This window comes from Protopterus annectens, chromosome 17.part0 (assembly GCF_019279795.1).
Source record: "Protopterus annectens isolate FY-2018-M chromosome 17.part0, PAN1.0, whole genome shotgun sequence".
Lineage (NCBI taxonomy): Eukaryota > Metazoa > Chordata > Ceratodontiformes > Protopteridae > Protopterus > Protopterus annectens.
In genome coordinates this window covers 126,760,723-126,779,664 of record NC_056751.1, presented here as the reverse complement: position 1 = coordinate 126,779,664, position 18,942 = coordinate 126,760,723, and the positions used below count along the sequence as shown (strand labels likewise).

General features: G+C 38.3%; 1 protein-coding gene across 1 annotated transcript in view; it reads left to right on the top strand.

The window, feature by feature from the left end:
* The window catches only part of TMC2 (transmembrane channel like 2), a 499,206-nt gene that overhangs the window by 264,342 nt on the left and 215,922 nt on the right, over positions 1–18,942 (top strand). The window contains exon 10 of the mRNA XM_044058938.1: positions 11,029–11,181. Within this exon, the coding sequence (XP_043914873.1) occupies positions 11,029–11,181 (153 nt within the window). The remainder of the gene's footprint in view (positions 1–11,028; positions 11,182–18,942) is intronic.

Genomic DNA, 18,942 nt, shown 5'->3' with positions numbered 1-18,942 from the left:
GGGGGGTCCATGAAACCAGGGCTCCAGAGATTCCTTCTCTGGTTAGCGCTATCAGCGTTCCTGAGCAGTGGCCTGATTGCTTTCCTCTGGAGGCAGTCGAGGGATGATTTTCTCTGCACCACTTGGCCTGGCAGTTGATAACATCGGACTCCTGGGTGCAGAGAATAATGACCAGAGGTTAACTTATCCCCTTTGACCTTTACCCCAAGCCTCTAAGCAAATCCCTGATGTCCCATCCAGTCAGAGGGATACAGCAGCTCTAGAAGTTCAAAAGCTGCTAAAAAAAGAGTCATCCAGTTAGTCCCACCAGACCAAATTGGATCCAAATTTTACTCAAGGCTCTTTTTAGTGCTAAAAAATTCAGGGGACTGGAGACCAATTTTGGATCTCGCATACTAAACAAGTTTGTCAAACAAGCACAATTCTGGATAGTCATGGTTCAGTCCATTCCTCCTTTTCTGGAGAAGGTCGACTGAATGTGCTCTAGAGAGCTTCAGGGTGCGTATTACCACATAAAAATGGGAAAACGATCCAGAAGATACCTCCACTTCTGGCTGGGATCCAATCATTGCCAATTTTGGGTACTGCCGTTTGGTCTCTCCATAGCCCCCAGAGTGTTCACCAAATGCATGGCAGTAGTGGTAGTAGTTCACCTGAGACTACAAGGATTCCACATGTTTCCGTCCCTGGATGATTGGCTCCTCACCGGCCCAGCCAGAAGTCTACTGCTTCAAGCTGTAGCGTACACTCGAAATCTGGCCGAAAACCTAAGAATCTTCATAAACTTAGACAAGTCAAAGTTGATTCCCACTCAGAGCTTAGAGTTCATTGGAGCAAAGTTCGATACAACTGCCAGCCAAGCTGCTCTACCTCTACACAGACTTCAAAAACTGAGATCTCAGCTTCAGATAATACTTTCTCAAAATATTGTCCTTGCTTGACAGGTCCTGCAACTGTTGGGCTCCATGGCAGCCACAATCTCACTGGTTCCACTAGCAAGGTTCCATACGAAGCTACTCCAATGGCTACTTTCATCTCAATGGTCTCTCCTAGCACAAACAGTGTCTTACCTGATCCACATTACAAGCTGTTGCAAACAGGATCTATGTTGGTGGATGAAGCCAGAAGAGGATTTGTGGTGTTGACCCTTTTTTCCCACCCTATCCAAGACCACAGTAACCACGGATGCTTCCCTGATGGGGTGGGAGGGGTATTTTCAATGAAAGATTGCCCAAGGCACTTGGTCCACCTTAGAGGCCAATCTGCATATCAATGTCCTAGAATTGAGGTGTTGCAAGCAATCCAAACAACCTTTCCACTGGGGACAATTGCTATCCAGTGAGACAATATCTCAGTCATTTGGTACATCAACAAGCAAGGGGGAACCAGATCCTACCACTTATGTTGGGAAGCCCTGAAGTGTGGCAATGGGTGATAACTTCCAACCACTTTCTATTAGCAATGCACATTCCCGGGAGTTCCAATCTGATTGCAGACAAACTGAGCAAGAACATTCTGATGCTTCATGAGTGGTCTCCCAACCCAGTAATAGCGACTCAAATATTTTGTTGTTGGGGCTGGCCTTGCTGTGACCTTTTCACCTCTCCCGTGAACCACAAATGCAGCAGCTTCATTGCCCTGACTCCCCCCCCAGGGGAGTCACCATGAGATGCTCTGACTGATGATTGGCCCCCGGGTCTACTGTATGCCTTTCCTCCTATCCCCTTCATCCTACAGTTCTTGAAGAAAGCACAACAACTGAGAAGCAAGTTTATCCTCATTGCCCCCTATTGGTCCCATCAAATTTGGTTCCCCTTCCTATGGCTTCACTTAGTTCACCTCCCCGTGGATCCTGGACCCAACCCCGGGACTCTTATCTCACCCACAGGGGCTGGTACACACCACCCTTCACAGCCTCAAGGTAACAGCTTGGTTTCTCCACTTCCACTGATTGTCAGGCAAATAAACCTATCTTCCCCAGTCCAAAAGATCCTTCTGGCTTCCCATAAACCCTCCACCAGAAAACTCTACCACAGCAAATGGGCCAGGTTTGTTGTTTAGGCTAAACAACAAGGACTAGACTCCTTCTCAATGCCAGTCCATAGAGTTTTGGAATACCTGTCTACCCTTCTCCTTGCAGGAGCCTCAGCCTCAACTATTACAGTGGACCTAGCAGCTATTGCCAAGTTTCATAATGGTTCTAACAACTCTTCACTTATGTCCCACCATCTTTGCAAGACTTTTATGAAAGGAGTTATACACCTCAGACCACAGAAGTGATCCCTGGGGTGTATTTTCTATTTCCTATTTCCCATCCACTCATCAAGATTTTTCTTGATGAGTGCTAATGAGGAACTTTGCTTGACATAGATGGATAGCTTGTTCCAGAGTATGGGAAGTCTCTGGGACAGGAATCTATCCCTCCAGCATGTCCTGTTTATTGTGGTGACAAGGTTTAGGTTCCTATAACGTGTAGCTCAGAGGGATTGGGATTTCTTTAGGTGTAGCATGTCCAACAGCTCTGGGTTTGACATAACTTTATATGTTAGGCAGAGATCACCTCAGAGTAGGTGATTTGCTTCGGAGTAAAGCTAGGGTTTTTTTGAGACAGTCAGTGTAGGGCATCTGTTTGAGGCCAGTAATCCTCTTTTTGAGGTACTTCTTTGGCCTTTCCAGCTGCTGCAGATGCCTTATGAGGTACATTCCAAAAAGGGCATTGTACTCTATAATGGGTCTAATGAGTGTTGAGTAGAGGGGAACAATGACCTCTTTTTTCCTGGATGAGAACCCTTTTGTGATGAGGTGTGCCACGTAGAAGGATTTCCTGACTACTGTGGCAATGTGATTATCAAAGGAGAAACTACTGTCCACCTGGGTCCCAAGGTCTCTTATCACACATTTGGCATTAAGTAGACTGCTGCCTATGTGGTAGATCATGGGTACAGAGTTTTTACCAAAGGGGATGACAATGCACTTTTTGGCATTGAGCTTGAGACCATCGCTCTGACACCAGGCATCTGTCTCAGTGAGGCCCTTCTGTAGGGTGTCCACATCATTTGGGGACTCAACTGTGGCTCCTAGTTTGCAGTCATCTGCAAACTTTGTTAGCCAAAGGCCTTCTGTGTTAGCCTGTACTTCAGAGAAGTAGATACCAAACAGGAGAGGTCCCAAGACTGAACCTTGTGGTACTCCACTTGTCACTGGTTTGAAGTCAGATTCGGAGTCTGCAACTTTTACAGTGTGGGTTCTGTCAGTGAACCAGTTGGCAAGCCATCTTGTGACAGGGATTTATACCTAGTTTAGTGAGTTTAGCTATAATTCCAGAATGGGGGATGGTGTCGAAAGCCTTGGCGAGGTCAAGATAGGCTGTGTGAACCACCTTACCCTCGTCTACGGCTTTTGTGACTGCCTCAAAGAAGTCAGTCAGGTTCAGGAGGCATGATCTGCCTTTCACAAACCCGAACTAGGTGGGGCATTCCTTACTTCCCATCCTCCTTCCCCCTGCCTAAAGACTTCTGGGGATGCTCTGGCCATATTGGCCTGATAAGGTATCTACTCAGATAGGGCCTCCTTAGCTCTAATGTTTCTATTGTCTCTATACCGGGCGGGCAAACTTGATCTGAAGAAAGGAGAAGAGGGGCACTATGGGTAAGTCTTAGCTGAAGAGTTTTTGGCTGGCGCAAGCTTGTATATTGGCCGAGTCAGTTCCGAGGTCAGAACCAAAGTCCTATCTTTAAGGAATGAATGAAGATCTACAACACAGATGGAATGTTATGGTAAGACATAACTTCTTTTTTTCTGTTTGATCTCTTATGTATCTGAAAACTTAGCACTACATATACAAATTCTAGAGACCTAAATATACTCAAATCCCATTTGTAGTATTGATATCTCTCCTAGAGAATCCCTTAATAAATAATAAGCCTCCAGTCCATTTCAAACAAAGTAACTCACTAAATGTCTTTAAAAATAACCACAAAGTTATGGGTGGTAATCCAGAAATGCACTCCTGTTCTTGCTCCTCTGTTACTTTTGGATAGTGGGAATTACAGTAAGTAGAATACAAAAGGTCCATGGACTGATTGCTTAGGAACTATAAATGAAGCTATCAATTTATAAGCAATCCTCAATGTTATTCCATACTTGCATCCTGCAACAAATCATTCCCACCACACTCAAAGATACCCCTTGTCAATACCCTCCCCCCATTTATAGCGTTAGCTCAGAAAACAGTATTACTCAACCTGCTCATTAGAGCTATTCTTAAGTCTATTATAGAACTGGTGTAAATAGCAAATAGCCATTCTTTGAAGTTTAGCTGCTCCATCATGAGCCTCATGTCTTTGCCATCACAAAATCATAATTCATGGAGGAAACCTGGCCTTTCCACTACATCTCTGATCATTATCACACATTCTATGAAAATAGACCAGGTCTAAAACCTGATGGAGACATTCTGTTTTTAGTAAAATTCAAACTAAACATTTAAGTGTCCTTACTGAATAAGAGCAAATGCCAAAATAAAGATACCCCTAACTGGCTGTTTGAGCAGTTGATGATAAGAAACCATACAAAATTGTACATTACTGATTCTTACATCATACCACCTTTGTCTATCAATCTCTTTAGATACAGCCTACTCAACATTATACAAACTACATTTAAGTAAAGTTGTATTATGTTAGGTGATTTCAGCATTAAATGGAACATCATATCAAGTCAGCAACTCAAATTGAACCTGCTAGGCCAACCCCTCATACCACCTATGAGGCCTTGTCCTCACAAACACATTCTGAAGTTGTACGCAGTTAGTGGTCATTTTAACTCCCTTAGCTGTCACTACCTGTTCATCATGATATAGTCCTTCAGGGGTCCCAATCATTCTCATTTAAGGAATCACATTTACAGAATGAATCAAAAGATGTTCTTAACTATTCTTTATCTTGGCAAAAACAGATGAGCAGTTTCTCTGCATGTGAACCTGCTCTGTAACTTCCTTAGTCTTGCTTTTTAATCTCTTAAACCATTATCATCCAGCCTTTTGTCTTTGGGTTCTGTAAATTGAATGAGACCATCGGCCACTACTCCCCTTAACCATTAAGGAACGAATGAAGGTTAGGAGCTGAGCCATAGCATAACCAGAAGCAATCAAACAAGGTAGAATACTATATTACAATCTAAACACTAAAAAACAGCTGTAAAATTGCTACTAATATTGCAAAAGTTACTTACTCATGGAAGGAAAAAAACAACTATGAAATGTAATCCAAAGATTGTCTGACAGGCTATTAATTATATTGCTGGATAGATCCTAACTTCATCCATACAAACCTAGAAAATAACACCACTAGAATCATAAATTATATTTCATCTTCACATCGCACTAAGAAAATCCCATTTCGATTTCAACATACTGCAAACTTTAGCAGCACAGTAATTTCTTTCTTTCTTCCCCCAAACAACCCATTCCCTTTAAAGCCACCTTTTTAACTTTCATTAAAAAAAAAAAAAAAGGTAATGAAAACGCTAAGTAATAGAACTCCCAACTCCTGGTTATTACATCCCAGATTCCTCATAATGACAACCCCAGTACCTGCTGACCCCATAATGCATATCTTTTACTTCTTTATCACCACTGTCATATTATCTCCAGGATTCAAGCACAGAGCCATTGCACCTCTTCCCAAAACATCCTCCCCATCATTCTTGCAGGACTACAGGCACATTCCTAACCTCTGTTCCATAGTTAGTTTGATAGAAAAGCTTATTTTGAAAAACATGTAGATTATGTCAATAAATTTAGCCTCCAAGCTCACCCATGAAATGGACTCACAAAAGACTTAAACACACTTTTTTAATTAAAAACTCCATCCACAATGATTTGAAGAAAATTATGCTTATAGGTGACCTCTTCTTCAACATGAAGAGAGTGGGTGTCCTACAAGGGTCTGTCCTTATTCCTCTGTTTTTCTCTCTTTATGAATGATTTCATGTCCAACCTACCTGAAACTTTACCTCTATTCACTGACAACTTTTTCCTACTAAAGCAGGAAGTTCATCAATTTAAGCAGAGGAGAATAGATAGCTGTAAGTACAAACAAATCAGCTAGCATACTTTATAACTACAGATTAGCTAAAAATTACCCAGGCATTGCAATTCATGACTTGCAAACACCTCAGCTGTTGGCTTGACCCAACCCTTTCCATAAGACATCCGATTGAGGTGACATCTGATATGGGGATGAGGCTGTTAAATGCCCTTACAGTGTCTGACTTGCTCACCTTCCACTCTAGGAGAGCATTCAGTATTACTAAACTACTTCTAAAATCTGCTTCACTAGTTGCTCTAACCTCCAGCCAAAATACCAGCCCTCTACTAACTGCTTTCACCAAAGTGTACAGATTCATATCTATCCATTCCGAGCAACTATAAATACCCCTACCTCTCCTTAAAAAAAGCAAAGTGACCTCCTGTCACTGAACATGTCACACTCCATTCAGCTTAACTTTCCAACCTCTGCATAGGGATACCTACCTTCCTTTAGCTAACAGACTTTGAGTCAGAACTTGTAACTACCCCCTCAGATCATTCAACAACAATATTCTGTCCCTAGAAAGGTCCAAAATCATTATTCACTGAGTAGAACTTTTCTAAGCTAGAACCTGCCAGCTTGAAAATGCTGGGCTCAAACATCAGGAATGAGATTAATTGCTGTATATTTGCAGCCAGCTTATTGGCACACCTGACCAGCATCTTTGGTTAAAATGTTTCTTCAATGACTAACCATTCCAAAATATGTCTGTTTATTATAATTAGTTTTGTAACCAATAGCACTATAGTACATATTGATCTGTGATGTTTGCCAGTGTATCAAACATCTGTTTGTTTTTTGCTAATGAAATGTATCTTTTAGTCATTAACTTACATTTCTTGTGTATTTGAAAACTTGAGTGTATGCCTTTCTATCACAAGGTGCAAAGTTTGAATCTCACCACTGGAAAGAGCTTTACAGATTGAAGGTATATTTTCTCAGCCTTACAACAGGATATGTACCCAAAGAATGGCGTACAGCAACAGTGGTTCCACTCCATAAAGGTGGTGCCACAATGGACCCCGGAAACTATCGCCCTATAAGCCTAACTAGCCTGGTCTGCAAAGCTATGGAGCATATCATCATGGAACTCATAAACAAAGACATTGGGAACCTCCAAACACTGGATCCTACCCAATTCGGCTTTGTTAAGGGCAGATCTTGCCTCTTGAACCTGGTCAATTTCTTTGAAACAGTCACCAAGGCCAAAGACGAAGGGAAGGTAGTCCACACAGACTACCTTGACCTTGCAAAAGCCTTCGACACAATACTCCACTCGGGCATCATAAATAAGCTCACCAACTTAAATATCAACCCCTATGTCACAAGATGGGTTACAAACTGGCTTAGGGATAGAACCCACATGGTCAGAATTGCAGGTGCCATGTCAGACTCTAAACCAGTTACAAGTGGCATCCCACAAGGCTCAGTCCTGGGACCTCTCTTGTTCAGTATATATTTCTCTGAGGTACTGGCTAACACAGGAGGACTATGGCTGACAAAGTTTGCAGATGACTGCAAATTGGGGGCCATAATCAACTCGCCGGCTGACACAAGCATCCTCCAAAAAGGTCTCACAGAGACGGATAACTGGTGCCAGAGCCATGGCCTAAAGCTAAATGCCAAAAAGTGCATAGTCATCCCCTTTGGGAAAAACAAAGTGCCCACAAATTACCACATAGGTGGTAATCCATTAAGTACAGAAGAAGTAATTAGGGATTTGGGGACCCAAGTAGATTGCAATCTCTCCTTTGACAATCACATTGCCAAAGTGGTTAGAAAGACATTCTATATAGCCCACCTTATCATGAAGGGGTTCACATCTAGATCAAGAGAGGTCATTGTGCCTTTCTACTCATCACTCATCAGGCCCATAATTGAATACAATGCCCATTTGGGATGTACCTTACCCGACAACTGCTACAACTAGAAAGACCCCAAAAGTACCTCACCAAGAGGATCAAGGGACTCAAACAGATGCCCTACGCAGTTTGGCTAAAGAAACTCCAGCTCTACTCAGTTTCTTACCGCCTACTCAGAGGCGATCTGTGCCTGACGTATAAAGCCATGTCCAACCCAGAATTAACGGACATGCTCCACCTCAAGGAATCCAAATCCATCAGAACTACATGCTCCAGTGACTTAAACCTCAGCACAGAAATAAATAGAACATGCTGGAGGGACAGATTCATATCCCAGAGGCTCCCCTCACTCTGGAACAAAATCCCACTCCATGTCAGACAGAGCCCCTCAATAACCCTCTTCAAGAAGAATCTTGACGTTTGGATGGGAGATCGTAAATTTACCCCTGGGATCTCTTCTGTGTCACTGCTAGACAGAGGCACGGTAAACTAACCTTAAATGGGCTATCTTCTGTGACCTACTATACAGAGGCACAGTCAACTAATCTAAGAAGGGAGGCTAAAGCCAAACACACTCTGGCTAGGCTTGTAAATGCCCTAGGTCAGATAGCCTAGTATCAACCTATGAACCTAATTGCATTTATGTTTGTTCATTTTGCACTTTTAAAATTGTTAATGGTACATGTAATCTTTCATTGTAACTTAAGACTGAGGTCATACCTGTAAAGAATCCTTAGAATAAATTACATACCAGGTTGACAAACACATTTCATAAAAATGTCATTCTTCCATTCTATGCCTCTCTCCTCTCATTCGTACTGTTCTAACATTCTCCTTACCCACTGCCAGTTTCCTAATCTCATTCTTATATTTTCTTTTCCCACCAATACATATTTTCATTGATTCTGTGAAAATCAGTAGAGCCCCGCTCATCTCTTGTTCACCTCTTGTTACCTTTCCTGATTCCAAAAGAAAAACATTTTCTGTTGTTCCAACTTCTGCTTCCCAAACTCCTATATCCCATTTGCTTCCCCAGGACATGTGCACCATCCCCATATTGTCTACCCTACATCATCAACATATTTTGTTTTTATGTACTTGTTATACAACATTTTTGGTAACAAATCTTCATAAGACTCATTTGCTGATCCTATATAAATGCAAACCTTCTTATATAACATGTCTCCTGGGCTATTTCCCATTATTCCTTCCTGACTTATTACTTTCTAGTTTTCCAACCTTTTCATTATCTCCTTTGTCATTTTCCATACTGTTTATAAATTTTCCATGAATTAACCCACTGACCTCTTCCTCTGTACTTACTCGCCTAACATTTGCTGCACTCTTCACATTGTCTTCCTATCATCTTTCTCCTCATTCTGTGTTGCACAACAACCTTCATTCTCCATTTGTCTCATTCCTTATTTGTTATAAAAATGACTGATATCCCATTTTCAGCCACTGTTTCTCACTTAAGCATTGAAACCTTTCATGTAGCATCATATTTATTGCATGCCTTTATCTCTCAGTATTCCTTTTATTTTTTCATTCTGCTATGCTCTTTGAGCCCCTCACAACTTCATGCTTCTCATTCTACCACAGGTTATAGTTAGGTTCCCTCCCTTGATCTTCATTCCCCTTGTATTCACTTCTGCACCTCCTTAACCTCCTTTGTATACCTCTGTAAGCAACATGTGTTGGCAGGGAACTAATCCTGAAAAGGATGCCAGTAGATCAGAAGAAGAAGATTGCACATACCCCCCCCCCACGCACACACACACACACACACACACACACACACACACACACACACACACACACACACACACACACACCTATGGGCAATTTAGAAGATGTACTCATATGAATTTCTTTATAAAATCTGGGAATGGGAATGACGTTAATCAATGGAAAACCCATTGAAACCCATGTGGACACAGAGAGGAGATACAGACTCCCATAGAAAGTATCCTAATACAACAGATAATCTCAGTTTGTGTCTTTCGGCTTTTCCCTGTTATGGGTCACCACAGCGGAACTCCGGTCCGCTAATTATTGGTAGTGGATTTTTACACACAGGGTTACCAGCCCTGATGCACAACCTTCAACGAAGGCACGCCCCATTCACGTATGCCTCCACACAGAAGACGCTCTAGCTGAGAATCGAACGGGACAGCGTCTTGCTGTGAGGCGACAATGCTACCGCAGCACCACCACCGCAGTACAACAGATAATCTCAGTAATGAAATTAAATAAAACTATTTCTCTTGACTCATCTATTCTTAGTAATCTACAGCAAAACCCTTTTGGAGATTTTATGAAATGCTCTACTATTGCCAGTCCACTTTAAAATGGCCAAATTAAGACAAATGTTGTTATGCTGGGACATGAAATGTGTTGTATTATCCTTTGTGAATAAACATTAGTTTAAGTGTGTGCAGTATATGAAATGCTGCAATTACACTCCAAAATTGGGGAAAAGATAAACTTGTTAGATAACCTATGACATCCATAGCACAAAACATAGTGCTAACAGTGCTTAGAGATGCAGGGTGCTTACTAGAGACTAACAGCAGGCAGTGCTAGCAGACAAAGAATGGTGATAAAAAGTAAACTAGATTCAAAATGTATTAGATACTTCTCTCCACCACATTTACAAACAAAAAGTATGGCTGAACAATGTGAGAAATACTAAGTATTTTACAAAAGGCTTTGAAAGCCAGTAAAATACATTGCCGTCCTACACTTTTTTCTTTCTGTAATTGGTAGTACACGGAGAGCATTAAGCTCTATGCACTACAGACAATTAGGACTGAGCCTTATTATGTGTTCTCAAAATGAATGCCAAGATTTACTTTAAAATTATCAAACATTTAATAATTTGGTTATAAGCAGAGACCCAATCCTTATTGTGTATATTACTTGTTGTTTTAACAATCGTTACTCGAGCATTATTATACCATATAATAAACTATACATGTAATCTATGATATGACATGTCCTTTATTAACATGATATAAAATATGATGATCAGGACAAAAGATGCATCTAAATATAAGCATATGTTCTTTCAGCTGAAAGAAGAAGATGTCATTAAAAATGTAACTTACCTGACACTACAAAGCTACTACAATTTTAGCCAGGAAAGTAATAGTACTGCAACTGTACCTGTTATAGATCCTGCTGATGTACCTCGAGGACCTTGCTGGGAAACAACTGTTGGTATTGTAAGTATTTTTATTTGTGTTGTCTCTTTATCTAACATTGTTCCTGCTTGCCATGTGTCACTCTTCATCTGGAAAAAAGAATAACATAAAACTCTTTTTATATGACAGTATCTGTCCTCAAGGTTATGTCACTGCTAATCTTTGGATATGTAACTGAATGTCTATGTGCTTCCTGGAAACAACTACCTCACCACAATTTTCCAGGTGCACACCATAAATCAAACACCTCATCCTGCCATCATTCTGTATAGGGAAGACAAATACTTCACATAACTTACTTGTAGAAGACTAACATACTGATATTGTATTATGTGTCCTGTAGAGCTATGCACCACACATTATGCCCTATGTAATTTATCGAGAAGTATACAAGTCCAGTGTTGTGTTCCTAACTCTCTGCTGAAGCATTTGTTTATTTATTTAATATTCAGGTATGTAAACTGGTTAAAATAATTATTTTTTAGCAATAGCCATGCCATGGTTGCAAATGGCACAATAGGGATTGTATAAATATAACAATGGAATTTGCAGTGCCCAAAATGTAAGTTGAGGAGCAAATAAAAAAAGCACAAAAATGTAGTAAGGAGCTGCTATAGTCTATACCCCACATGGGTCAGTAAACTGTTTGAGTTCTGATAAAAAATACAATACTAAAGACCAGTCACCATCTGCTGATCTCATCCCCTAGCACTTTATATATGGGGTAGCTGACCCTTTGCCCCACCCTAGCTATGCCTCTACTTCACAGACTTCAAGGGTTGTAAGTCAAATACAAAAAGTCAGGCATTAAACTGATGCAGTACAAAACATGCAATGAACACAAGCATTAATAGAAGAATTATCACATACTAAGAACTTAATTCAGTATTTGTTAGAGTGCAGAGTGTAAAACTGCAAAATAAATAAAACTTTCCTTTACCTCAGTGCTGATTCAGTAATACTTTTAAGTCTGCTACTGTTAATAATAAAAAATGATACACCAGCCTTTATGTTAAAATAGCTACTGTTCTGAAACATGGAGAGTGATAAGCAGTGGGGCTAAATATTTCCATTTTTGTATTTCTACAGTGCTCTTTTAGGCTAGATCTGAATTTCATTTTGCTTTCTGTATTGTGTTCTACTTCTACATAACAGCTACATAATGCAATATAAATAGTATTAGCAGTGTCAGGTCCTAAGTAATATAGACTTTTGGCAGTTAATTTAAATTACAGTAATAATATAATCACAGAAACAGTGGAAGTATATGTATGGATCACATCACTAGTGACCATTGCATTTTTATTTACAGAATGAACTGGGCATACAAAGTGACTATGAATAACATATCACCTAGTTCAGTCCTTTAGAATTAGGTGCAATAACAGATGGTTGAATCACATCTTTAACATTGTTTGGCAACCTTGATATACTCATCAGAACATGTATTATGTTTAGATACAAAATTTAACTTATTTGGCTGTATAAAGCCATCCTTTATAAAAACAGTTTTGTTAGTCACTTATTTCTAGGTTTTATAATAGTCTTCCAATGTGAATTCTGTCTACCTGCTAATCTGTAGTTCCTCTTACAGAAGAGACAAATCAAACTATGCTGATTCTAAATATTCTGATCTGTTGAAAATATGTCATGCATATAAAAATTACACAAAGAGGAGGGTAGAAAAGAGGGCAACTGACCATGTAAAAATGTATCAGCATTCTTGTACATCCTAGTTATGAATGGTAATGCTTCTTCACCTATCAATGTTAGGTCTAAGTAAATCACACCTTCTTGATCAAAGTGGCAGCTGGATTGTAAACCACACCAGTTATCATAAATCTGTATATAAACATTATAAAATTGATGTATGACACTTTTGCAAATTAGCAGTAAATCATGTATATAGTATTTATACCTAACTATACATGTAAATAATTACTGTTATATGCATATTGTAATTCAAATAGACCCATGAATAAGTTAGGACAGGATCATGAAGATTTTCCCCGACTGCATTAGCTTTTCTGAGTGAGAGATGTGTAACAAAACTAAAATGTTATTGATGTGATGGAACCAAACTAATTCAGTGACAAATGTGATGTTGAGAAAGACCCTGAAGAATGTGATAGGACCTCTAAGCCATCAGAATTTCTTATCTAGTGTAAAGTGATTTTACATCTTTTGTGACCCTAAAATGTTAAGCCTAACAAATGCATCTTGTTTGCAAATGACTTCTTTTGTATCTTTAATATAAGCTTTTAGCTTTACAACCTATTTCATAAGAAATTTATTGAGCAGGGTACTCACCTTAAATGTATAACAACTGCTTCCACTAATTCTACGTGATCCGGGAGGTTATGGAGTTCAAATGAAGATAGGAATAGAATTCACCTGTTGTGAAAAAAATTGGTATGCCTTAATTTATATAAATTCTGAAAGACTTCCTAGCCAAAAGCTGGCTCTACTCTTGCTCAACACCAGAATGAACTATATCCCTAAATGTGAACAAATACCTGCTCATACCTTATACTGCCTTACTCTCCCTTCTTCACTCACTTCCTTACTTCTATCAATTTCTCCCCGTCTTTTTCTCTAAACATACCATAAGCCTGCTTTTCTCTTATTTAATTTTGCAACTCCTGTTTGTAGTATAGTAACTTACATATACTTTCTCTATAAACTGTCTACAATATCTCTAAATATTAAATTGTTGTCATATAATGTGCATCTCTTCTTAACCAGTGATCTTATATTATGTCTAATTTGGTATAATTATTTAAATTGTAGTTGATTTTGTATTATTTTTAAAGACTGTAAAATTATTGCTATTAAAGTGTTTTTTAATACTTTGAATCTTTTCTCCCTGGGTCTCAGCTGAAAATGGTCTCCTACCCAATTAGATTTTCCTGGTAATCAAATGTCAATAAATAATAAAAAAAAAAGTTTAAGCATGTCCCTTGCCTAATACTTCTCTTGTTTTCTTTTAGATTTAAAATATTATTTTTATCAGTGTGTATATAACCTTCTTGATAAAAAGGCACAGCATTTACATGTTTAAATATTGTACACTTTGAATCACAGGTCTACCACCTTTACTGGCACTGTATGTCTGTCTGTTTATCTATCTATCTATCTATCTATCTATCTATCTATCTATCTATCTATCTATCTATCCTTTGTTTACAAAGTAGGAGGGTGATTTGGTAGTCCTTTTCAGCCACAACCAAGACACAACATAACAATGCTGAATAGACAAATCAAATGCAATGAGAACTAGTTCACAGGTGAAATTTTACAAACAGCAAAGTAACTGTAGTAGCATTCTACCGTGGTATGCAAAATATTTTCATAAAAGTTTACATTTAGCTACATTCAGAGGAATTGACAACAGTAACACAGAGGAACATATGAAACAGTGCTAAATTAAAATTCTGAATACAGAGGTAGATGTTTTACAGATAATGGTCTAAATCAGATACTTGTATTTCTAAAGTGGAAGTGATCTCTCTTGAGATATGACACAAAAGAGTAATGGAGCTGAACATTAAGTTATTTCCAGTCCCTTGGCTGCCCAATACATTGGCAAATAATGTAGTACTAAGATAAGTTATATTTTACCCCCTTTTTTCTAATCTCCTAGGTGGGTGTGACATTGTAGACTATTTACAGCCTACTCAGTCAAAAGGAATGATATATTAGAGGAGACAAATTATTAATTTTTGCTGGTGAAATTACAAGTATTAAAGGGATAGAGGGGCCAACCTTTGACATTTGTATCTGCTTTTTAGATGTTTTATTATTTTTTCAAAATTACTTATAATCTGTAATCACTCTGAATATTGCTGGGAGAAGTTCCAGTTAGTAGGAACACTGTTATTGAAGCTCGTTTCACCTGCACCTTGTCTAAATGATGGATGTGTTAATGTTAGGGCACCATTGTTTTATGTTTTGAGAGAGTAGATGAAGGATTTGATTTGGAATTTGCTTTTTAGGATTTTAAATGTAGGTGAGGATAAGAGAAGAGAACAGTAGATCTTGCTGTGAATCATAGCTGGTTATCTTTTTGTAATGTTAATCAATGATGCTGAAATTATGATGAGAGATTAATGAATCTCCATATGCTGTTTATTGTTGTTTGAATTCTGCATTTATTATAGCTGTATTGTAGAGTAGTAATTAGACGGACATATTTAAGTCTAGGGGTGAATATATTCTTTGCAAGTGCTCTTCTTGGCTTTAATAGGGCAGTCTGATATGGAGTAAGAGGCTTTTAGTTGGGCAGTAACTTTAGCAATTATGGATTATTTGTACTTTTCTACCATGGAGACTACATTTTTGCACAGTTTGTGATAATTAGGGAAGAGTCAACACCAAGTTTTTGATGGGATTTAAAGAATATTGTTGCAGTATTAGAGACATTGAGAAGTTTATTTCCATTAAGCCACTTATATGTGGCTGAGAAGTTCTTTTGAAACACAGATCGTACAAAATGGGAGGAAAGGCCTCCTCTGTGGAAGATGGTATCATCTGCTTAGAGGGTTAAATAATCTTGTGAAAGGAAGGTAGTGATGTCATTGGTAAAAAGAAAGACAGAAAGAGAAGAAAGGCTGTAGAATTGATCCCTGAGGTACTCCTACAGTGAAGGTCTCACAATCTATTTGCAGATTACCTGAGTGAACTAGGAAGGTTCTGCTGAATAGTTAGTTCCTAAACCATGTTACAGAGATATTACTGAAGCCTAATGCACTCAACTTTTCTCAAATGGACGTAACCTTCAGAGACACTCCAGAGATCAATGAAGATATTCCCAGTGAGTCAATTTTCCATTGCTGTAATTATTTTGTTTGTATAAATTGCTGTTAGGGTATTCTGCCCTCTTCTGAATCCAGGCTAAGGGTTTTTTAGAAGTCCATGCTTATTCAGCCAGTCATAAACTTGGTCATAGATTATGTTTTCAAAAATATTATTGACTTGGTATTGAAAGGATATTATACAGAAGTCTTAGGGCGAATGACAGAGAGGAATAGGTATGATAAGTAAGTACTTGAATGGTGTTGAAACAATTCCAGAGGTGATAGATAAATTAAATGCATGTGCAATGGGATTTACAAGTTGCTTTTTACACATTTTCAGGAAGGCTAATGGGTATGTTATTGGTATTAGGATTTAATTTGATGTTGAGCTTTTTAAGGATCTTTTTAATGGATTTAGGAGAGATTTCCATAAAATAGAATGTGGGCAGTAGGGAACTCAGAATGAGGTACAGAAAAATTGGAGACGTTGGAGAAATTGTTGTAGATCTAAGGAGTATTGTATATGTTACTGTTGACTGTACCAGTGTGATTTATAATGATTGTAGAGGTAATTAGGATATTGGAAGGGCTATTTTGTAAATTATTGGCTGTGTTACAGTGGTTAGACATGGGTAATGAATGCATGGGAGAGTTGGCAAGTGTTTTAAAGTCACTGAAAGATGATAAGGTTCATAGATTGGTACTAAGCTATCGGCCCTAGGATCTATACAAGCCTAGCCATAACAATTCCTTGGCTATTTCTTCCCACACTACTACTGTTACTTAACCTCTAGTTGTTATTATTTGCTGTAGTGGAAAAATATTAAATTACATTCCAGGAATGCCTACATTGAATGATAGAAGCTTTAAACACATGTAGGAGGATTCAGCATTTTGGCCTTTTTTTATTTGAAGTTTGCAAGTCTGGCATGGAGTTACGAAAGTCTGGTAATCTTCTGAATTTTTGAGAGGATTTCTATGAGTTCCAGGATCTTCCCCTCTCTGAAATAAGTATTTTCAGGTTAGAGTCCATTTACAGACACTTTTGCTTCTGAAAATATCTTTTTACAGCAGAAATATGCTTATCAAGTACTGCCTTGGTCAGGGAGTAAAAATCAGTAAGTTGGACTCTGGGTTTCTGGACTGATATAGAGATGACCAATCCACTCTGGTTAGATCAGAGAGCACTTCTTCCTTGTCATCAGGTGTGGGTCTGGTTTTGATTACATTGGGTGGATATATAGAAACTCTTAATGAGAGGAGTGCCTAAACTGGGAAATGGTTGCGCAAAGTATTGGATAAACAAGAGAATTCTGATAGTATTAGAGAAATGTTAATTGTAAAATGATCCAGAAGGGAGTGACTACCTGAGGTATGGTTAGGTCTGGTAGGTGAGGTTATTGCTTGGGTAAGATTATAGTCAGAAAGGAAAGAGCTAAGTTGGGAGCCCCTGGTTGAGAGGATGTCAAAGTTAAAATCACCCAGAATTACTATTTTCCTTTTGCCTGAGGTGTTCCTTAATGTTAGTGATGGTGTTTTCAGCCAGGGAAGGTATGAAAGGTGGTAGGATGTAACCTACAGTTACTAGTAATGATACCTGCCTCCTGATCGTAACTGATGTTAATAGCAACAAACTGGCATTACAAGTTAAAACTAAGCTTTGAGTGATAAGTATCTGTCTGTAAAGGAAATTATATAGGGGATAGGTGGGATGGATGGGATGATATGGAGAAGAAGAGTCCTGTGAGGTATAGTGGAATGCATTACACCTCAGAAACCAAGTGCAGACAGTGATGGCCAGTTTAGAAAAATCTATCTCCCTTGGTGACTCTCTGGAAATACAAAATGTTCTAGTTTACATTGTAACAGGAAATATATATTTTCAAAAGGAGTTTATGCCCTCTAAATACGGCAGATTAATTACTATGCAGAGTGGGCTTCCATCACAAAATACAACAAAACTCGTTGAATTACACATGGCAGGCAACTCTTTAATAGAAATATAAAGAAAAGTAAGCGCTTTCGCAGAGTCCTCTCTGCTTCATCAGACATATTATAACCATTAAAACATTGTTTAAATAGTAGTGCATCATGGTACTAACCAATCAGTTCCATGTTAGAATTAATAAACCAATTACAAATAATAATACTCATAATATAGGTATACACATATAAATATAACATAAAATATGAGCACATTTCTGAGTTATCTAAAAACATTAAATAAAAATTATTATAAAATGTTAAATTCTGATAGATATATCAAATAGAGAATAATATAAATAATCCTGAGCATCAGTGCTTCAAAGCTCTATTTCTAAGGAATGGTTTTAGGGAGACCTTACAGTTTAGTCCAAGCAGTCTATCTGCTTGGAACTTAATGATCCATTCCTGTTCCAAGGCTTCAGTACTATTAATTATATTTCCACCTCTTTTATTTTTATGAACAATATGGAGAATCAAGAACTTAAAACTATATGTAGCTTCCTCTTTCATCACATGCATTGCTAATGCATTACTTTCTTTATTATTTCTGATATCTCTCATATGTTCGAGAATCCTATCCTTTAATAATCAATTAATTTTACCTATATAATAGGCAGGACATTTCGTACAAAAACTGAAGTATACTATATTCCCACTATAACAGTAAGCATAAAACTGTGTATCAATAGAGAAACCTCTAAAAGGATGTGTATATTGTCCACCACCAAATATAAACGGACATGCCGTACATCTCCTACAGGCAAAAGTACCCATCCTATCAGACCATACATAACTTGGTCTATCTATCTTCTGTAGCACAATTGTCTTTTAAGAGACTTATTATTCTTAAAAGAAAAGTATGGTGTATCTCCTATCACTCCATCAAGTTCTTTTACACTAGATAGGATACCCCAATTATTTTAACTATGTCACAAACTATATTAATATTACTTGCAAAAGTCAGTGGTACATGCAGCACATTGCTCTGTAAATTTCTTGT